The sequence below is a fragment of the Mus musculus genome, chromosome 11, assembly GCF_000001635.26.
Source record: "Mus musculus strain C57BL/6J chromosome 11, GRCm38.p6 C57BL/6J".
Taxonomy (NCBI): domain Eukaryota; kingdom Metazoa; phylum Chordata; class Mammalia; order Rodentia; family Muridae; genus Mus; species Mus musculus.
Window position 1 is genome coordinate 75,046,074 of NC_000077.6, and position 22,628 is coordinate 75,068,701.

At 42.2% G+C, this 22,628-nt stretch overlaps 1 protein-coding gene and 1 pseudogene across 4 annotated transcripts in view; one reads left to right on the top strand and one right to left on the bottom strand.

Moving 5' to 3' along the window:
- Smg6 (Smg-6 homolog, nonsense mediated mRNA decay factor (C. elegans)) overlaps positions 1-22,628 on the top strand; it is a 238,595-nt gene that overhangs the window by 120,220 nt on the left and 95,747 nt on the right. For all 4 annotated transcript variants that reach the window (NM_001002764.2, XM_011248660.2, XM_011248659.3 and 1 more), the window contains one exon: positions 7,689-7,890. In NM_001002764.2, coding sequence (NP_001002764.1) covers positions 7,689-7,890 — 202 coding nt within the window. The remainder of the gene's footprint in view (positions 1-7,688; positions 7,891-22,628) is intronic.
- On the bottom strand, positions 19,811-20,775 carry Gm12335 (predicted gene 12335; annotated as a pseudogene).

The following is a 22,628-nucleotide window of genomic DNA, read 5'->3' on the forward strand; positions in this document are numbered from 1 at the left end:
ATGGCATACCCTAGTTAGTTCTATAGAGGTCAGAACCATAATACCCCTGACACTAGAAAGTTCCTTCTTGCAGATCTTCATTTTGAAAGATTTAGGAATGCTCTCCAGGGAGTACGAAGGAAATGGCTTACACTTACTGCCGGCCCCTTTTTGTGCTTTCATTGGTCCTTGCCTGCATTTCTTCTCTGATCTTAAGATAAGGTAGCTAGATAATCTATACTTTTCTCTTGCATTTCCTCTATGGAATCCACTTCCAGATGATCCCTCTGACCTGTTGGAACCTTACTTCATCCTGACTCCTTCATTTGTGCCTTCTCTCCTTGGATGGTTAGTCATGGCACACAATCCTTCACTGTCCAATGTTCACCATTAGCTTTCTTGGTTCTCTCCTCTTTGTCTTTTCTTTCTAGTCAGATCTACTGTTCCTAGGTAGGAACATATGGAACCCTTATGGTGATGGTGACAGGATCTCATTACTCTTGAAGAGCTGACAAGGGAAGATTTGCAGAGCTATTTGTTCCTTTCCCCACAGTGGCATTTAGTGGGTCTGGAGTCAGCATATAGGTAAGAAGACTGCACTTGGCTCTGTTAGGAGATGTGATAGAATGGCTTCGTGTGCCAGGAGATTGTAGTGGGCTGTGGCAAGTGGCTTCCTTGTCCACTGTAAAAGACAGTATAGAGGGGTTTGGTCATTTTAGAACAGACTTCAGCGTTTGGAGGGACCACCCACGTGACTGTCAACTAGCACAATTTCTTAGTTCTTCTACACCAGGGCTTTTTTGAGGCAGGAAAAGCAGGCAGCTGCTTTCTACTTCACTAAGTGACCATGAGGAAAGGTGTTAATGTCAGCTGATGGAAGAAAAGCTCAACAGCAGTCTTCCATGAACCCAGACATAGGAACTCCTTGTATCCCAGGACCTTGGGCAGAGCCAGGGCAGTGGGACAACCTACCTCATTTCACAGTCTCTGCCGAAGCCAAATCTTCCCTCATCTTGATCTCTAGTTCTCAGTAAGTGAAAGAGTCAGGGGACTCTGAGAACATCCAAACCTAGCCCAGCTGTGGCAGTTGGTTTATTGCTTTCAGCTGGTACTTGAACCCAGGTCCTGGTCTTGGAGGCTTTCCCAGGTTTAATCCCCAGAGCTTTCTCTGCAGCTGTATGACACTGTGCTGACCCCGAATGAGGATAGGAAAATAGAACCAGTGCCAAGCCAGAGTCTCTTTTTCATTTGGAGTCTGGCTGTCTGCCCATGACCAGGGTTACATAATGGGAAACATAGCTGGGGCTCTGGAGAGCCCGCGTTTCACCAGGCTGCCCAGACCTTCGCATTCTGACGCTATATATCTTCCTAATTGTAGCTCGGATGCATTTATCACAGTGTTGGATTGGAGTACTGTATTTTTTTTTTTTTAAATCTAGAAATTCCTGGACTTGCTGCTTTTCCATTGCTTCTCCTATATAGTCTGCAGATCATACATGAAAAAAAAAAACTTATAGGGAGCCTTCTGAGGCTCCCTCATCAGAGAGAAAAGGGGTGTGTCCTCAGGGAGCTCACATATGTTGGCCTTGTAGCTGAGATAGGAATTCTTGAGTTAAAGAAACAGCTAGTTCGTGCACCTCATAGGCAACTCTGAATGAGAACTAATCCCAAATCTAATCGGCAGCCTTTCAAGGACGCTTAATCGTCTTCCCAAAGAGCATTTTAGGAGGTCACTAAGTAATAGTCCATCAGCACTTCCCTGAAGGAAGTGCTGGTGACTGTGGGAAGCCCCTTTGCTACCCTGGCTCCCCACCCAGTCTCCCTGGCTCCACTTTGGGGCGTCAGCACTGCAGCCTGGCACCAAGGGGTTCCTCTTCCTCCAAGTGCTGAGCATGGGGCACACATGATCTCTCCCATGGCAGGAGCCTCTGTCTTCTCCCCACTCCTCCCACAGGACTCCTTGTGAAAGAAAGGGGTGTTGGTCTAAGGCTTTAGTCTGACCTTTCAGGGTACAACAGCTGACCCCAGGGAGAGACTTTCCAGCACTGGACTAAGGTTATTTGGGTCCAGTATATGCTAAACTGAAAAGACGTGTTGGAGTGGTTACAGCTAAAAGTTTGCAGAGGCAGGAACCGTGAGAATCCGCACCAGGGAGGCCGCCAAGGGCTCCTCTGCTCAGACCATGGAGATGTCAGAATCCCCTAGGGGCTGTTTTTCCCAAACCCAGTGCTGATGGGTTTAACACACCATAGTGATGTTACAGAGACTATACATAAGAGAATGACTTGAGAGAACTGAAATCAAAAAGAGACTGTGACCTAGAGTGGGTTTGGGGAGGTGACATAGGAGAAACACTTTGGCACCTGAGAAATCCTACAGAGATTACAGTGATCTGTTACTGACTGTAGGGCTCTTGCTACACTGCCTAGCAACTTGGAGGAGCTTGTGTCCTTGCTGTAGTACAGCTTCAGAATCTGATTTGCTCTGCTAGACAGAACTGATTAGGGCTGAATACTTTCTTTCACAAAGGACCTAGTTGACTTGCTTTTATATGAACTATGACTGTTGAAGGGATAATCTTCAACTAGGTTACCTAGTAGGCATCTCGTATTCGTGAAGCAAGGTATCTTGCTACTTGCCTTACCTCCTAGAATACTGATCTCTTTGTGTTGTGGCAGCATCTAAAACACAGATTTTGTGGTTCCTGTATCTCAGTGAGAGAGCTGCATCTCCACCCTTATAGCCTATTATAGTTCTTGTCACTGAAGTTCCAGAACTGTGGACTCATCCCACTACAAACAGGCTTTGGGCAGGACTTACTAACATTTTATGCCTAAGATATTATTCTTGTAGCACCACTAGACTTGTTAGGTTTAGAACCATTTCTGCAACTAGCTGCTTATACCCTGCCATTTTCCTGCAGTTAAGTAAGAAATGTTCCAGGGCAACCAGGGATTAATGTTGTCTATAGATCCAGAGAGTTGGGTTCCCAAAGGGAAATACATTTTTTTAAGCAGATAATATATGCCATTGAACATTTGTTTGATTGTTTTTTGCCTTTCCCATGAATTTGTGCTCACTGGGCTTTTAGCTTCCTTGTACCTACTTTCTATACCACCTTGGCTGTTTCCAGATTTCTTCACCCCAGGAACCCAAAACCCAACTTGTTTCCCATCTGTACAACCTCTCTGATCTTCCATAGCTCTGAAACACAATGCAGGGCTTCTTCTCACTCACCTCTTTCCGGGTTTGTTCTGCAGCTGTGGAGTTTGAATGTTAGTGTTTAAACAAGCTGGTATTACACAGGAAACGGCCACCTCCACAGGCCCCTGCAGGCTTGTAACATGGGGTCATTGTACTTGATATTAATCACCAGTCAGCCTATTCCCCCAGTAAAAATATGAAGAAGTGTGTGAATGCTTAGTCTTCCTTGGTCTTTCTAGAAAGACAGACTGAGCCCTGGTCAGACCATTCCAACCTTTTGCCATTCCTTAATCCTGTCTGTTGGAGCTCTGGAAACAGTTCTACCTGACTTTCCCTGGCAGATAGCAGACCTTTCTCTCTTTCCGCATTTCAGACAAGGAGATGATGACTGTGGTATACCATGTCTCATATGTTCCACACCTCAGTCTTGCAGGGCACATAGCTGTATAGCATCACCTGTGAGAACTATAGAAACACAAAAAACTGTGGGCTCACTAGAGAACAAGCTTCTCAATTCCCTGGACTGAATAGCTTTCTAATGCTATTTGCAGAACTAACCCTAGCCTGAAGGGTTAATCTGATTCCCCAAGTCAATATCCTCCAAACAACCAGCCAAGAGTGTGTGTTGGTTCATTTCTGTGAAATGTGTTTCCCCAGTCACCTGGGCTGGCCTGGGCTGCATTGTATCGGCCAGCAGCTGCACTGCACTCAAACTGACAGCTACATTAAACCTTGGAATTCTGAGGCAATAAAAAGTAAATTAACTCTTCCCCCACCCCACCCCTTGCTGGTGGAGTAAGTGAATGCATGTCTGTAGTGAACCTTGGTACTGAGTGCATACCTCTAACTAGTCATTGCTGGTCTGTCTCAGGCTAGGATCTGGCATTCAGACTACAGCCAGAGCTCTGCTTTCCTAGTGTGTGGTGTGTTCTTCGAGGTTGGGCTAGTGGGTCACTTTGCAACTGCTGATCCCTGAACACTAATCACACCCCAGCTTCTGAGAGACTTCATTGTCGCCATTCTGGGAGCCATAAATGGGTTTATTGAATACAGTTTCATATTCTCAGGCTGATTTGTGTCTGCTTGGTGAAGAGTGTACCCTAACTTTAGTGAGATTTTGTAGGCTCTGGTACATTCTTCAAATACAAGTTGAACCAGAAGAAGCCAGAAGGATTTGTCTAAGCCAAGCATAGGACCATATACCTGTGATCCCAGCAGTCAGGATCACTGAGGCTTTGAAGCCAGTCAGGGCTACATGGTGAGTTCCAAGGCAGCCTGGACTACAGAGTGAGGCTCTTCATACCCTTCTACCCACCTATAACCTTCGGTCTCCTCAGCAAAAAGCTAGATAGGAATGGGTGGCAGAGGGGCTTGACTGAACCCCACATGTTCTCAAGTATCTTCAAGCTCTTCATAGCCACAAGGATTTTACTTTGTGCCCTTCCATCAACCTGGACTCCTAAGGCTTCAAGGGCTGCTATGAGGTGAAGGTTAAATGGCGCTTCTTATTAGGATAAGAAAGAAACATGGGGAAAAAATTCAAGACGTCCCCCTTCTGCTTAAACAGGAAACTGTTCACGCATGGAATTGACCTCTCAACCCTTACATCATCCTCTCGCAGATATTAGCTTTTCAGTTCAGGCCTCTCACCTGGGTTTTTGGAGAACATCTCTTTCTCCTCCTCCTCCTCCTCCTCCTCCTCCTCCTCCTCCTCCTCCTCCTCCTCCTCCTCCTCCTCCTCGTCATCATCGTCGTCGTCGTTAGTTTCTTGATTCTTATTTCCCATACCTTTGTCACAGGTTGGCCCATGGGTACCAACAAGATCAGGCTGACCTGATTGGAGTGACTTTTCATTGAAGCATTTTTTATATCTCCTTGATTCTGATCAGTCTAGCTTGACCCTTGGACTGCTTTTATTTATATTTCTGACTTGGGAACTCAGGGCACTTCCCATGTCTTTTGGCCCCAGCTGCTGTCTTACAAAATCAACAGGGTAAGAACTCTCATCTACCTTATCACTGCAGTGTGTCATAAGGTTTTGGCACAAGGTGAGTAGTAATGGGCAAAAGATAGAGGTGGGCAGGAGTCCCTAGTGATGAGCAGCAGTCTCTGGGAGGAGTCAGTTTGCTTTATCTGAGCCTTAGGGGACAGGAGAGCATGGTAATGAGAACCACATGGTACCACATATTTCTTCTTCTTGGATCCAAGATGGTAAGGGTGGGAGGATGAGAGGGATGTGGGGCCTCCCACTGAGGAAACTGTGGGTGATTTTCTGCCGCCTCTCTCTGGCTGGGGATACTACTGCCTACACCCTCATCCCTAACTATGTCCTCAAGCAGCCTTGACCTGTTTAGCACCAACCATGACCTCCAAGCCAAGAATTCAGATGGGAGACTTTTCACCTTCTTCCTTCTTACTGGCGTTTTTCCTGTTTATTTTCCAAATTGCTGCTCTGCAGCCAAGCAGTGCCTGTTGGCCAAAGCTCACCACGCTGTGGGATCAGACTCAGGCAGTGGGCTCAAGTGGCCAGCAGGGCACTGGGGGAGGAAGCAGGGAACTGGAAGAGCCTCCCTGTGTGTCTCCCATGGGCAGCACTAACCTCAGAGGCAGCCCTGAGCAGCCCTATCACATCCGGTGCTTGTCTCTGCAGCCGGACCGGAGGATAAACTATCAGAGCTGTGGGGCAGTGCATCATTCCTCTTATTATTTTCTTCTCTGCAGATGGGGTCGTGGAAAGTTCAGTTCCTTTTAACCCTCAAAGTTCTGTTTATTCTACAGCTGGTAGCCTGAGTGCCGCGTTTCCCATTACATCACAGAGGAGCCCAGGCAGATTTCTGCACAGAAAAACGTGTTGCAACTGTTTATTTTTTTCCATATTTAAACATTTCTGACAGCCAAACTCAGCTGAGCCAAAAGATGGAGCTTTGTGAATGAGTCTGGTTGTTGGTGTCCATGCAGAGGGCTTTAGAAAACCTGCATCCCCCTGGTGATTCTTCCCAAACGTGTTCTTCTTGCTAGGCAAAGCCTGGGAAGTGACTTGGTTCTGCAGTACACGTGTGTTGATTATGTGCCGTTGTATGATTAATGGGACCATGTTCCGCCTGGTTCCCAGGACGCTCTTGAAAACAAGATGTTTCATTTCATTGCCTTTTCCTAGTGTAGTGATCTCAGTAAATAAACCACCTCAGCCTCCTTCCACCTGGAGCTGGTGAGGGAGGGAGTCCCCATGGCTCTCAGTGGCAATTCCTGGAATGCCCTCTTTCCTGTCATCTTGGAATGGGAGTTGGGGGTTTAATGGCATAGGTCTCAGCCTACCCTGTAGGCTCATGGACAGTACCCCTGGGAGATTTCAGGGGACCCTTAGAACTTATTGGCATAGAGTTTCTTCGTACTCAGTCTTTCCTGTGGAGTTTTCTTGTTGTTTTGTTTTCTATTTGTTTTTTATAGTATTTCTAACATCTTAGCATCTAGAGGGTAGATGCTATTCCATCTCCTGGGTTAGAAGCTTTTCTGGAGGAGAAAATCAAGTCTGTAAACTTGGCAACCATTGGATACAATTACAATTGAGGTTCACTTAGGCAGGCAAAGTTTAGGTGATGTTTAGCACCCACCAAACAGTCTGAGCCACAATAGGTGATGGTATGAACTAAATGAACCTTCTTTCTATAATTCTACCTTGGAGTTTTAAGTAGAGAGAGAGATTTTGTAGTTTTAGTTTTCTTCTCAGGTTTATCCAGAACCCGATGATGTGGGACTGGCTGACCAAGCATCCTGGTCTGTGTTGGACTAGGGGACTTAAGAGATGTGAAAATTTTAGTGCTAAAACTTGGACAGTCCCAGGATGGTTAGTCATCCTGTGTCTAATGTACAAGTGAGAGAAGGAAGAAGGCGTGGGACAGCCAAGATAGCATTGAAATGAGCAAGAAGCTTTCCCTTCCAGAGCAGACTTTGGCAAGACAGGAAGGGGGATTTTCTTGGACATGTATTCATTTTACTGCTTACATATAGAGAATTACTTTATAAAGTATTTCTAAGAGGGAAGCCTACGTGACTACACAGTGTGACTACTCCCTGTGTGCCTGTGGCTGAAGGAGAGAGGCTAGTGCCCAGTTTCTGTCTGTGTGGTATATACTTGACTATGCAAGAGCAGGGACTTCTGAGAGCTGCCGTAGGCACTGGGTATCTAGACTGTTTAAAGTGTCTCATCATACTGTCTGGAAAGGTGACAGAACCAGCATTAGGCAACTGGTTCTCCAAATTCTTTTTCTTTCTCTCTGGTTAGGATTAAAAGTCCCCCGATCAATTTCACCTTTACATAGAGAGTACACACACATAGATGGTAGCTATGGGCACAACTTAATATTACATTTTTGATAATATTTCTTGGGAGCTGCCAGCCAGCCTTACAGCTTTTGTTGCAAGTCCCTTTCCATTCCCAGAGCAGGAAGAACACTTTCACCGACCTCTTTAGAACCGTTCTTCTTTTCTTGTCTTGTTTCTCACAGGGTTGCTGTGGATGTCTGGTCAACACTAGCTGATTTCTGTAACATACTGACTGCAGTCAATCAGTCTGAGGTGCCACTGTACAAGGACCCAGATGATGACCTCACCCTGCTTATCCTGGAAGAGGATCGGCTTCTCTCTGGCTTTGTCCCCTTGCTGGCTGCCCCTCAGGACCCCTGCTACGTGGAGAAAACCTCGGATAAGGTCAGCTGCAGGCCAAACATCCCTTCCCATTTACCCACTCTCTTAATTCTCCAGACTTTATTCTTGGGAAGTTTTCTGTGCAAACGGAACATGATTAAGTCATTGAGAAGGGTGTTAAGGGAAAATATCGACCTTTTAGCCGCTGACATCCAGTTCTGTGTCCTGAAAAAAAATCCCTCTCAACTTCCTTTGGGGGGGGGGGTGTCTCCTGTGTATGTGTATGAGAGAGAGAAATGAAGGGGGGGAAGGAAAGGAGGGAGGGAGGGAGGGAGGAAGAGGGGGGTGGAGGAGAGAGAGCGCAGAGCTCCTGGCATGTTGTATATACGATCATTTCCTCACATGTTTAAATAGTGCAGCTTGTGTTGGCAGTGCTCTTACTCAGCTCCAAATGGTTTGCATCATGCTTAAAGCACCCTCCTTCCTTCCCTCTCCCTCCTTCCCCAGCCACAGAACTCTGCACTAGGAAAACAGCCAGGGCTTTTTCCCTTCTCTAAGGAGGAGAGTGATAAATAGGTGACTAGAGAGAAGCAGACACCATGTGTTAACGTACAAAAAAAGCTTTTAGGAATATGAAGCATTCCTCGCTGCCTGGTTTCTATTTTCCTTCCTCTAAGGAGTGTTTTAACTTGACTTTTTTCTTGTCTGTTTATAGAAAACAAAAGCCATTCCCTGTTACCCTGGTGGGGACTGTGGAGAGTCTAGTTTAACAGTTGGGTCTTTAGCCAGTGGAGAGTAGGGCATTCTGGGTTGTTCCATCACACTCGTGGGGAATTAACAGTCTCCTGTGCTAAGGCACTTTTCAGAGAGTCTGTGGCATCCTACTCCCAAGAGGAGAGCCCTTTGGGGAGTAGTCCATGATTGGCTTCTCAAGAGGAAGTCTTTTTTTTTTTAGATGAATGTTATTTTAAAGTTTTGTTGTTTTGCGGAAGTGTCTCACATATACCCAGGCTGACCCCAGAATGGCTGTGTAGCAGAGGCTGGCCTTAAACTTCTAGTCCTCCTGTCTCAATCTCCCAAGTGCTAAGATAAGGTATGTGTCACTACAAAAAGGAGGAAGAACTCTTCAATCAAGATGAAATGCATAATAGATACAGAAGTGATTTTGTTAAGTCAGTAACTGACGTTCGGGGTTGGGATCTGACCAGGATGGAGTACTTGCCTAGCCTAGCACTTTCATGGCAGCTCACAACTGTCTATAACCTCACTTCCATGGGACCCAACACCCTCACACAGACAATGTCCAGGTAAAACACCAGTGAACACAAAATTAAAAAAAATAAAAAATTGTTTTAAGCCTTGAGTTCAATTTTCCACACCAAGACAGAAAGTAAAAACTGAATTCTAAACATGACCTATAAATATGGGGTTGCTTTGTTTGTTTGTTTGTTTGTTTGTTTGTTTGTTTTTGAGATAGGGCCTCAATATATAGCCCTGGCTGGCATAGAATCCAAAGAGACACTCTACCTCTGCCTTTTGAGTGCTACGATTAAAGATATGTGCCACCATGTCTGGCCTATAAGAGATGTTACTACTGTGCTGCCTAAGTCTCTATATTTATGCATTAATATAATTTATACATAAACAGTCCTTTAGAAAACAAACCAGAACAACTAAGTTGTCTACCAACCACAAGATTCTAGGTTTGATCCTCACAGTACAAACATAAATATAGAGCAAAAAATTAAAACCCTGGGGTCATATACATACTATTGTCTCTTTTCACATATTTCAATATGTCCTTATATGGAAATTGTTATGTGGTGCTGAGAATCAAATATGTAATAATTTTTATGATTACTTAGGGTTTTGTTCTGTTTTGGGGGGTTACCTTTTACCTTTTTTTTTAAAGATATTTTCTTTATTTACATTTCAAATGTTATTCCCTTTCCTAGTTTCCCCTCCAAAAATCCCCTCCCTCTTTCCCCTTCCCCCTCCTCCCCAACCCACCCACTCCCATTCCTGGCCCTGGCATTCCCCTATACTGGGGCATAGAACCTTCACAGGACCAAGGGCCTCTCTTCCCTTTGATGACTGACTAGGCCATCCTCTGCTACATATGCAGCTAGAGCCACAAGTTCCACCATGTGTTTTCTTTGGTTGGTGTTATAGTTCCAAGGAGCTCTGGAGTACTGGTTAGTTCATATTGATGTTCCTCAGACCCCTTCATCTCCCTGGGTACTTTCTCTAAACCTTCATTGAGGACCCTGTGCTCCATCCAATGGATGACTGTGAGCATCACTTCTGTATTAGCCAGGCATTGGCAGAGCCTCACAGGAGACAGCTATATCAGGCTCCTGTCAGCAGGCTCTTGTTGGCATTTGCCATAGTGTTTGGGTTTGGTGGTTGTTTATGGGATGGATCTCCATGTGGGGCAGTCTCTAGATGGTCGTTCCTTCAGACTCTGCTCTGAACTTTGTCTCTGTAACTCCTTCCATGGGTATTTTGTTCCCCCTTCTAAAAAGGATTCTGAGCTTCTGGGCTAATATCCACTTATCAGTGAGGGCATATCATGTATGTTCTTTTGTGATTGGGTTACCTCACTCAAGATGATATCCTCCAGATCCATCCATTTGTCTAAGAATTTGATAAATTCATTGTTTTTAATAGCTGTGTAGTACTCCATTGTGTAAATGTACCACATTTTCTGTATCCATTCCTCTGTTGAGGGGCATCTGGGTTCTTTCCAGCTACTGGCTATTATAAGTAAGGCTGCTATGAACATAGTGGAACATGTGTTCTTATTACATGTTGGAGCATCTTCTGGGTAGGATCCAGGAGTGATACTGCTGGATCTTGCAGTAGAACTATGTCCAATTTTCTGAGGAACCGCCAAACTAATTTCCAGAGTGGCTGTACCAACTTGCAGTCCCACCAGCAATGGAGGAATGTTCCTCTTTCTCTATATCCTCACCAGCATCTGCTGTCACCTGAATTTTTTGATCTTAGTCATTCTGACTGGTATGAGGTGGAATCTCAGGGTTGTTTTGATTTGCATTTCCCTGATGATTAAGGATGTTGAACATTTTTTTTAGGCGCTTCTCAGCCATTCGGTATTCCTCAGTTGAGAATTCTTTGTTTAGCTCTGTACCCTGTTTTTTTAAATAGGGTTATTTGATTTTCTAGAGTCCACCTTCTTGAGTTCTTTATACATATTGGACATTATCCCCCTATCGGATTTAGGATTGGTAAAGATCTTTTCCCAATCTGTTAGTTGCCTTTGGTCTTACTGACAGTGTCCTTTGCCTTACAGAAGCTTTGCAATTTTATGAGGTCCCATTTGTCGATTCTTTATCTTACAGCACAAGCCATTGGTGTTATGTTCAGGAATCTTTTCCCTGTGCCCATATCTTCGAGGCTCTTCCCCACTTGAGACAAGGTTTCTCTGTGTAGCCCTGGCTGTCCTGGAACTCACTCTGTAGACCAGGCTGGCCTCCAACTCAGGAATCTGCCTGCCTCTGCCTCCCAAGTGCTGGGATTAACAGGCCACCATTGCCCGGCTTATTATAAACAGTGAATTTATGCCTTTTAGCAGAATTTGAGCATGTCTTCCCTGTAGTTAAATTTTTTTTTAAGTAGAGAAATGTTCTAGGGCTTGGGCTTATCAAAAGCCTATATCCAACTGCCCAGTGGCGACCTTTGTACTCCCTTGATTACTTGAGCATTGGTAGCAGTAGTAAGGAGTCAAGTCATGCTCAGCCGTATAAACTAGTTCAAGGTCAGCCAAGACAATATGAGAGAGTCCCTGTCTCAAAAAACAAAACAAATAAGCCCTGGGGACAGAGCATTAAAATTGGAAACTTACCTAGATTGTGCAAGGGCCCAGGGCTCAGTCCTTAGCACTGAAAATAAAAGAAAATTTGTAAATAGAAATAAAAACCAAAGGCTGGAAAAATGTTCCATGGTTAAGAACATTTGCTGCTTTTCCAGGAGACCCAGGTTTGGTTCCCAACATCCACATCCCATCACAACAGTCACTAACTCTGCTTCTAAGGAATTCGGTGCCCTCTCTGGTTTTGGTGGGTACCTAAACACAGATAGGCATGCACCAAAACACTTAGGCATATAAAATGAAAATCTTTGAAAACTCATACTCTTGAGATTTGTTTAATAACTAATGGCTCTTGGAAGACCCTTTCTTTCCCAGGAGGAATACTTGTTTTACGCCTTCGCAGAATTAAAGAGAGTAAAATTCTGTTCTGCTTGTCTGATCTCAGAAGTGAGTAATAATGTGGGTATGTATAGTAGGAGGCTGAAGACAACTAAGAATTGTTTACCTTGCTGAGGAAGATGTTGAGAAACTAAGTATGAATATCTTGGGTTAGTGCACCCTGATAATCAATCAATCCATCTATCTTTTTTACTCTCTCTTCTAACCTTTGTTGATACTAGGTGGACTTGATCCCAGAAAATCATTCTGGGAGATACTGTCACTTAGTGCAGAACAAGGGAGGAGTCCTAACCAGCTTTAGGGCTTCCTTACCCTCATTTTTATCAGCTCATCAGTATTCCCAGCTGTAATGTTGGATACCAAATCTATGGCCTAGATGGAGAAGAATGAGGTCGTCTGTATACCCTCACCTTTTGGAAGCTGCTTAGGTGGCAGTAGCAACCAGTTTGAAGTGGTTCCACTTCCAAGACTGTGAGAGGGTATTTCAGAATTAGCGTCCCTACGTCTCACCTTACCCACTCTTCAATTTGTCTTCATTCCTTCTCATCCTGCTCATTTCAAAATCTTAGAGTTCTTGGCTTTTGTTTTTATCAAACCTTCATATGTAAACCATAAGCAAATTTGTTTCTTCTTTGCTTTTAAAATACATCCAAGTTTTTAAAAAGCATGTAGATATGATTCATATCCACACCTTTATTCCATTCATTGAAGTACCTTCTAACTATTCCTCTGGTCCCTAGTCTGTTTCTCAGCATCAGTGCTGAGTCTGCTGGTGCAAGCCTGTAATCCTAGCTACTCAAGAAGTGAAGGCAGGAGTATTATAAATTCAAGACCTTCCAGGGCAAACTTGGGGCTGACTAGATAACTTAGTGATACTATCTCAACGTGAAAAAAACTAGCTTTCCTAGTATGCAGAAGGTCCTGGGCTCAGTCTCTAGTAACAAGCTCCCACACCCCTAAAATTAATAAAATCTATAAATCATACTAATTTTTACTTCTAAACATTATGATTAGAACATTTTCTACTTGGAGTAAAATGCCAACATTTTAATAATGGGCTTCTGTACCATCTCTGATCTGACAATACCTTCCCCTGTTATCTCTGACCTCAGCTCCTCAGCTCTTACTGTCCTCCTCGTTCCCCCTATGCTCTCTGGACACATTGCATATCGGTCATCTTCGCCATTCCTCATGCAGTACAAGCACTCATGCCTTTGCAGTTACTCTTATCCTAATCTGGAAATGCTCTGGATCAGAGCGGTGTGTAGCTAGATCACGTCTGTGTTGTTGTCACCTTGTTGGAATTGGAACAGGCTTCCTATATAAAAATGCTACCTTTTCCTTTGGCTCTAAGCTATTGTTTTCCATGACGAGGAAAAATCAATCATCTGTCATGCATTGGGCCCTAACCTAGACTTTTCTGTCTAGTAATTCCTCTCAATAAACCTGTCTAAGCATTTATAAAAGAGGGGCCAGAAGCTCAAGAGAGTAATAAAGATAATGCTAAATTCACATAGGTCATGTCAATGGCTAACCCAGAAGATGTGTATTAATGTGTCAAAAAGAATCTTTAGGAAGTCCTGACCTTTTTAGCAATATGATAGGCATTTTCTCAGTCCCCTACTGGCTATTAGTAAAAAATTTAAAATATCTCAAGGACTTAGTTACAGCACTACTGGTGACTTCATTAATAGTTGAGATTAGTCATGTTTGGTCCAACTTGTATGCTCAGTCATCAGAAACTCATTGAGCATGTAACTATGTATGTAACCACACAGTGTAGGTGCTCCAAACATATAGGGTAAATATTCCACTTTGGGGAACCATTTGTGGGGTATATAGATGTAAATGGCTATATACATTTCTTGAAGCCTGTAAGACATTAGTAACTCTTACTGTTTTCCTGAGATGCTAATAGTCCTGTGAATGCATTGCCTTATGAGCACTGCCTTGGTGTGAACATTCCCAAGTCCTGTGGAATTCTAGGTTTCTTTTATTTTGTTTTGTTATTGTTGTTTTGGGGAATCGTGAATTGTAGATTAAAATACAAGTTTTGTGGGCAGGAGAGATGACTCAGCAGTTAATAATTGTTACTCTTGCAGAGGACCTGGGTCCAGATCCCACATGGTGGCTCGCAATCATTTATAACTCCAGATCCTTCATTCCTGGACATCTGGTACTCTTTGTGGGCACCAGTCACACACTTACATATATGCAAGCAGAACACTCATACACATAAAAATAAAATAAATCAATCAAAAATGAAAGCTTTTTCAATCAAATAAACAGAGTACATCACTGAGTGGCTTGTATCTTTTATATTTTAAAATATGTTGCAGGGATAGATAGCCTTTGCAAAGTTTTCAAGCTGACTTCACTCTTGGTCTTCTTTAGATTTACTTTATGCATGTATGTGTATGGATGGCACCCATGTGCAAGTGACCATGGAGGCCAGAAGATGATCCCCAGGAGCTACAGCCATAGACAGTTTTTAGCTGCCAGAAACGAGTACTGGAAAGCAAACTTGGGTACTCTTAGCTACTAAGCCATTCCTCCAGACCAACCCTTAGCTTTTTGAGTATGTTGAACATCTTGAAGGGTCAGTATTCTGCCTGAAATAAAGAAGCCATGGTAGAAAGTTCAGGTACAGACAAGCATGGTGACTCATTCCCTCAGGAGAAGGGAGAAGGGAAGATAGTGATGAGGCAGGAAGAGACCTATCTAGAACCAACCACCAGGGGAAAGAGAAGATTGACCTTACATTCACTGAGTGACTGGTAGGCACTTGAATCCAGAGGTTATGTAGCTAACCTCTGCAAACCAAAGCAAAGCAACTAGTAAAGAATTGTAAAATTGTAGCTGTGTGTAGTGGCACATGCCTTTAACCTCAGCAATCAGGAAACAAAGATGGGTGGATCTCTGTAAGTTCTAGTCTAGTCTGGTCTACATAGTGAATTCTTGGACCGCCAGAGCTATTATAGTGAGACCCTGTCTCAAAAAAAAAAAAAAAAAGACAAAACAAAATATAATTTAAAAATTAAAACTGTTGTTTCAATATTTCAAGCCCCATTAGTGAACCATAGTATTCTTGGGGAATAGGGGAAAGGAAGATCTGTGTACTAAGTTCCAGTCTAGCCTGTGCTACTGTTGCAAAAAATAAAAACAAACTCCATGTTCTGAGATATATATATATATACATACATGTACATACATACATACACACACACACACATATAGATAGATAGAGAGAGAGAGAGAGAGAGAGAGAAAGAGAGAGAGAGACCTTTAAATCATAGCACTCAAAGGCTGAGACAAGAGAATTGAGAGATCAAGGCCAGCCTGTACTCTGGAGACATGTACATCTTTAATCCCAGCACTAAGGAGGCAAAGGCAGTCAGATATCTGCGTTCAAGGCCAGCCTGGTCTACTAATTGAATTTTGAGACAGCCAGAACTACACAGGGGAACCCTGTCTCAAAAAAAAAAAAAAAAAAAAAAAAAATCTCTAATGTATAATAGGATTTACTTCAAAATTATCTGGGTGACTGGAGATAGGTGGGACTATAAATGGGAAAGAGAAGCTAAATGCTGAGCCTGTTGACCCTGAATAATGGATATGTTGAATCCATTACAGCATTCTACTTTCGTATGTATATAAAATTTCCATTATAAGCTTTAGAAATAATACCCAGGATCTTAAATATAGTCAGTGAGTGCTTGAATGCTGGCAATAGTCGTCCATACAGATGCACATACTCCATAACATGCATGGGAAGTTAGAGGGCCACTGTTAGGGTTCAGTTCTCTCCTTCCACCACACAGGTCCTAGGAATTGAACTCAAGTTGTCAGCTTGGGTGACCCATACCTTTACCTGCCAAGCCATCTTGAAAGCAAATAAACACTGTCATATTATATTGTTCAAGATAAGGGACAAGTAATGAAGCCATAAAGTTGATAGTTTTTCAGTCACTGATTGTGTTCTAGATAGTATGGTGCTACGGTCTTCACATGTATCTCCTCACCAAAATCCCAGCAGCTTTATAGGTAGAACCTGGTGGGGAGTGATGAGAAGGACAACATTAGAAAAAAGATACAGAGTGCAAGTTGTAGTTTGAATATAAGAAGTTTAATAGAAATTAATGCAGCCTGCTAGCAGACCTGAGACAGGAGTGTCAGTTGAGCCCAGGAGTTCAAGGCATGCTTTGATAACATAAGGAAAACCCTACTTCAAAATGCCAAACCAGTAAACATAAAGTTTAATTATCTCCTGTAAAATAAATGCATGTAATTGTATAGTTTATATCACAAATATCATAAATTTTTGTTTAGTCCCTTAGTCATTTATTTTTGAGGAAGTTACCGGTTTTTGTTTTATCAATAATGTCATTATCAAGCAGCATTATACATACTTTGATGTTTCTTCATTAATTTACAAGGATAAACTTTGCGAGTAGAATTGCTAGACTATAGAGATTGTACCAAATTTTAGGGTTTTTCATGTATAAAACCAACTGTAGTGCCGGGCGTGGTGGCACGTGCCTTTAATCCCAGAGGCAGAGGCAGGCGGATTTCTGAGTTCGAGGCCAGCCTGGTTTACAGAGTGAGTTCCAGGACAGCCAGGGCTACACAGAGAAACCCTGTCTCAGAAAAAAAAAAAACAAAAAAACAAAACCAACTGTAGAATCTGAGAGTATCTGCTTTCCAACTTCCTCACAGTCCTGAATGAGTTAGCTTTTTTGTAACTTTTTCTGAGATGGACAAGAGTGACTTCTGCCTCCCATGTGCTGAGACTACAGGTGTGCCACTGTACTCGGCATCTTTGCTTTAGTCTTGTGGAGCTATTTTGTTTTTATATTGAGTGAGATGAGAATTTGGGGGACTCTTGAAGGAAAAGGTGCAGTATTTTTTTCTATATAGGCAATAAGAAATATTCCCATTGCAGATGTAGTTCAGTTGGAGAGTACTTGCCTGGCATGCATAAAGTCCTAGGTTGATCCCCAGTAACATAAAACTGGGCATGGTGGTCTAAGCTTGTGATTCTAGACGGAGGCAGGAGGACCAGGTCAGTTCATCCTCAGCTAGACCAGCCCTGGGGCACATGAACTCTTGTCTCAAAAAAAGAAATGCTTTAAGCTGGAGAGATGCTTCAGCAAAGGGGGAGGGGGGGGGCGGTGAGGGAGAAAGAACACACCAGGGAGCATCAGATATGGTGGTGCATGCCTTTAATCCTAGTACTCAGGATGCAGAAACATGCAGATCTCTGTCAGTTTGAAGCCAGCCTGGTCTATATAATGAGTTCCATGACAGTCAGGGCTACATAGAGAAATCCTGTCTCAAAAAAAAAAAAAGCTTTATATGCCCCAGTACAGGAGAACGCCAGGGCCAAGAAGTGGGAGTGAGTGGGTAGGGGAGCAGGGTGTGTGTGTGTGTGGGGGGGGGGGTATAGGGGACTTTTGGGATAGCATTTGAAATGTAAATGAAGAAAATATCTAATAAAAAATTTTTTTAATTAAAAAAAACAGGAAGGGAAAGAAAAACAGAACAGGAAGGAGAAAGGAAAGGAAAAAAGGAAGAGAAGAAAGAAAATATGTTTTGTTTGTCACACAATACTAGTTAAGATCTTTTGTTTTTACCCTTTGAGATGATTTCTCTTATACCATTCTATCGGCCATAGGAATCTACAGAAAAAATAATTTTAGCCAAATTTTAGAAACAAACTATGATCTATATGTTTCCTTCTCTGCTTTGCCTGTTTGATCCAGAGTCTTTGTAAACTTATATAGTGTTTTGAAAAGTCCCCTGGCTTATAGCAAAGAGACATTACAAGTTCAGATTTAAATTTTTGTTTGTTTTGTCTTTTCTCACTATATAGATGAGGAACTTTTCATTATCCATTTCACAAATGTGTTTCTGGAACTGACCTTCATTCTTTTTTGTTTGTTTGTTTTTGGTTTTTCGAGACAGGGTTTCTCTGTATAGCCCTGGCTGTCCTGGAACTCACTCTGTAGACCAGGCTGGCCCCAAGCTCAGAAATCTGCCTGCCTCTGCCTCCCAAGTGCTGGGATTAAAGGCGTGTGCCACCATGCCTGGCTCTGACCTTCATTCTTATGTTTTATTTATTTCGTGTGGAAGGTGCACTTGTCACAGCATAGGCGTGGAAGTCAGAGGGTGTCTGACCATGTGGGTCCTGAGAATAGAACTCAGGTCATCTGGGACAGTGGAAGGTAGCTTTACCCCCTGAGCTGTCTTGCTGGCCATAACCATTTTATTGTATATCTCTCTCTTTGTGCCTTTTTGTTAATCTTATCTTTTTTGTGGTTTCCTGCCATTACCTTGATGTACTCCAGTACTTCCATATTGTATCAGTTATTGCTTAATATGTCAATCTAATTTCTTAGATTCTGGACTCTGATATTTTGTCTGGTTTGGGGTCTTTTTTTTTCCTTTTCTTTTAGATTTATTTTTTTCTATGTGAATGAGTATTTTGCATGTATGTATATGTGTCTGGTGCTCACAGAGCAGGTATCATCAGATGCTTTGGAACTAGAATCACAAATGATTGTGATCCACATTGTGGGGGCTAGGAATCTGTATTTTTGTGAGAGCAATAAGAGTTCTTAACCTCTGAGCCATCTCTCCAGCCTTAAAGACTGTTTCTCTGTCCATGTCTTTGGCAGGTGAAGTATCTAGGTATTCTTTTTTGTTCTAGCCTGATAAGTCTCACATGTTAGCATTCATTAAAACCATATTGCCAGCTTTGTTAAAACACAGTTTCTGGGTTTCACATGAATGTTACTCATTGTGGGGAGGAGTTGACTAAAATTGTATTTCTAACACATTCTTAGGCCACACTAGTGTTAAATCTTCTACATATTGAGAACAACTGCTTTTAGAGACTTGATAGTTGGTCAAATTGTAGTTACAAGGAAAAATTTTCAGACCTGGTAAGAATAAAGATTCCAGGGATATTTGGAAAATTTAACAGGAAGGTTATGAGAGGTAGTTACCAATTCTGGCTTTAACTTTTGAATGTGGAAAATATTACCTGAGAGCTCACATACATACCTCACCTCTTGTTGCCTCTTGAGCTCACTTTCTGAGCTCTAGAAAAAAGCAATTATCCTCAAATTATAATGAGCAATCTCTCTTGAATGAAAATGAAGACACTGGTCTGGGTAATCTTTCCTAAAAGGACTCTGAGGCATACAGCTAACAACACTTCATGCTTATTGTGTATTTACTGCTGTCCTAGGCCCTACATTATTTCATTTAGGTTTCCCAGAAGCCCTGGAATAATGTTAAGCCTTAAAACTGTGCCAAGGGGGACTGGAGAGATGACTCAGCAGTTAAGAGCACTGACTGCTCTTCTGGAGGTCCTGAGTTCAAATCCCAGCAACCACATTGTGGCTCACAACCATCTGTAATGGCATCTGATGCCCTCTTCTGGTGTGTCTGAAGACAGTGACAATATACTCACCTACATTTAATTAATTAATTAATTAATTTCAAAACAAAATAAAAAACTGTGCCCAGGATGGCATGACTAAGCATGATGGATTCAAACTCTGGCCATCTAAGTGTCATGCATGCTCAGAGAAGTGTAGTAGGTGTGTGATGGGACAAATAGTTATTTGGTGCTTCCAGTCCTTGAGACCTTGCACACCCACTCAAACATACACATAGACTCAAATTGATGAAATTGGTAGTCATTCATGGTGTTGTACACTTATAATCCTTTTTTTTTTCCATTTTAAACAAGAAGTTTATTTAAACAACAAGACGCTTGACTTGAAGGGAAAACTATCTAGGATCATTTTGTTCAAGAGTAATTTATCCCTACTTAAAGACAGATTGCCCTACATGTAACAGCTACGTACAAAAAAGTTATAAAATTGTCCTTGGTTTTACAATGATAAATGAAAAACATTAAAGTTCTCCAATCGAACAAGGTATGCAAGGATTTGGTGTTGTTGGGTTCTTTTGTTAAAACAATGAGAGCAAAATAATTTACTGGAATATAAAGATAAGAGCTGAATGAGCATGCCACTAGTGGAGAAGGGGGTATTTTCACAAACCCAGTATTTTTCCCCAGACCATCTCCATCTCATGTCAACCAGAACAGGTCATTTAGTTTAAAAAAGGAAAAGAAAGAGAGAGCACTATGCGTGTGCACATACACCAGTTACTTTATGTACAATAAAGAAATGGGGACAGGGAAATGAAAGAAGAGAGAAAACTATACTGTAGTAGTCAGGATGTGGTGGGACCAAATTGTGGCTTTCTAATTGAGAATGTATTCTTGGTCTATAACAAAATTCTGGAGTAAAGTAGCAGGCTCCCTTTTTAGTAGACACCTCCAGTCTGCTGCTGGAACACATCAGTCGTATCTTCATCCTCCATTTCCAACTGTGCAGGTGTGTCTGTTTCGTTGATTGGCTGCCCATCAAACCGGAATCTGATCTGCCTCATTGACAAACCCTGCCGTTCACAATGGGCTTTCATTAGTTTACTAAGTGGTGTTTGCCTCTTAATCTTAAACTGCACCACAGAACCATCCTGTCCCGCCACCTTCAAATTAATATGATCGTTGTTCTCAGTCTTGACTCCTTCCTTGGGTTTCTCGTCGGCCATGGCGAGCGCCGGAGTCTCCTCAGCTGCCGCTTCACAAAAGAGGCACTGGGTCCGCACTGAGGGAGCGCACAAGCAGCACCAGGAGCCCACTTATAATCCTAGTATATTTAGGAGGCAGAAGCACGAGGAGTGGGCAAATTCTGATTTTACTAATAGTTCACACTACAGATTCTCAACTCAGAATCGAGTTATGTCCCCCCAAAAACATTATAAATTGGAAATAGTGCTGGAGAGATGGCTCTGTGGTTAAGAGCACTGACTGCTCTTCCAGAGGTCTTGAGTTCAAATCCCAGCAACCATTTGGTGGCTCACAACCATCTGTAATGGGATCTGATGCCCTCGTCTGGTGTGTCTGAAGACAGCATCAGTGCACTCATACAAATAAAATAAGTAAATCTTTGGACTGGTGAGATGGCTCAGTGAGTAAGAGCACTGACTACTCTTCCGAAGGTCCTGAATTGTGGCTCACAACCATCTGTAATGAGATCTGACTCCCTCTTTGGGAGCATCTGAAAACAGCTACAGTGTACTTAGATATAATAAATAAATCTTTTTAAAAAATAAATTGGAAATATTCTAATCCAAATGCACTTGATATACCTAAAATAAAAAAATCATAAAAATGCTGAAGACTATGTATAGTCTGTAGTATAAACTGTCTCTAAAATCATGAACGCATTCTTTTTTTTTTTTTTTTTTGGTTTTTGGAGACAGGGTTTCTCTGTATAGCCCGGGCTGACCTGGAACTCACTTTGTAGACCAGGCTGGCCTCAAACTCAGAAATCTGCTTGCCTCTGCCTCCCAAGTGCTGAGATTAAAGGCATATGCCACCACGCCCGGCTTCTACTGGCTCTTTATAAACACTATTTGTTGTTCTCTTTTTAGTTGTGTTGTACAAGTTCTTTATATATTTTGAATATAAATTCTTATCAGTTATACCTTGTGAATATTTCAATTCATAATTGTGTTCTCTCTGTTACTTTGTTTATATAGCTGAAATAGCAATTTTTTTATTCTTAATAAAGTTCAGTTTTTTAAAATTTTTCTTTTACAGTTTAATAGCTTTTTGCCTTAGAAATTTTTCCTTATCGCTGGCGTTATAGGCAACCATCACCAGGTCTAGATAGTCTTTGTTTAAAAATAATATTTTTTTGTTTGTTTCTCATTTAAATTTTTCTGCTTCACCAGGCTGGAAAGATGACTCAGTGGTTAAGAATACTTGCTGCTCTTGCAGAGGATCTCGGTTCAGGGGGCTTACAATTACCTCTAATTTCATGTTAGGTATTTGTATCTGATACTCTCTTCTGGTCTCTGTGGTCACCTGCACATATGGTACACATACACACACACACACACACACACACACACACACATTATTTTATGGCTTTTTATTCAATTAGAAATATAATTACTGATTAAAGTTTTTTTTTTCCTTACTGCACATTTTTGAGATATGATTGTAGGGCTCAGCCATTAAAGTCTAATTTACCACCAAAAATATAAGATGTGACTATATTATCATCTTACTTCCACTGGCTTTTCATAAGGAGTTAGCCCTCTTTGTGATGTTTTGTTTTGGCTCTTTTGGTTTTTTTCTTTGTTTTGTGTTCCTGTTGGGTATCCGTAAGTTGAAGTCAGAGGATAATAACTCAGGTGTTCTCTTTTTTCCCTCCTTGAGACAAGCTCTCTTGTTAGCCTGGAGCTTGCTAGTTAGGCTAGACTAGCTGACCAGCAAGCCCAAGGACCCCCTGGTTCTGCCTTCCCAGGTTTAGAATTAAAAGCACATGCCACCACACCTAGCATTTTTACATCAGTGTGGGGGGTTTGGGGGGGGGTGGAGCTCAGGTCCTCATGTTTGCAAAATAAGCACTCTTACTGACCAAGTTACCAACTCAGCTCTGACGTTTTTCATTTTAACTTCAGTTTTAGAAGTTTGAGA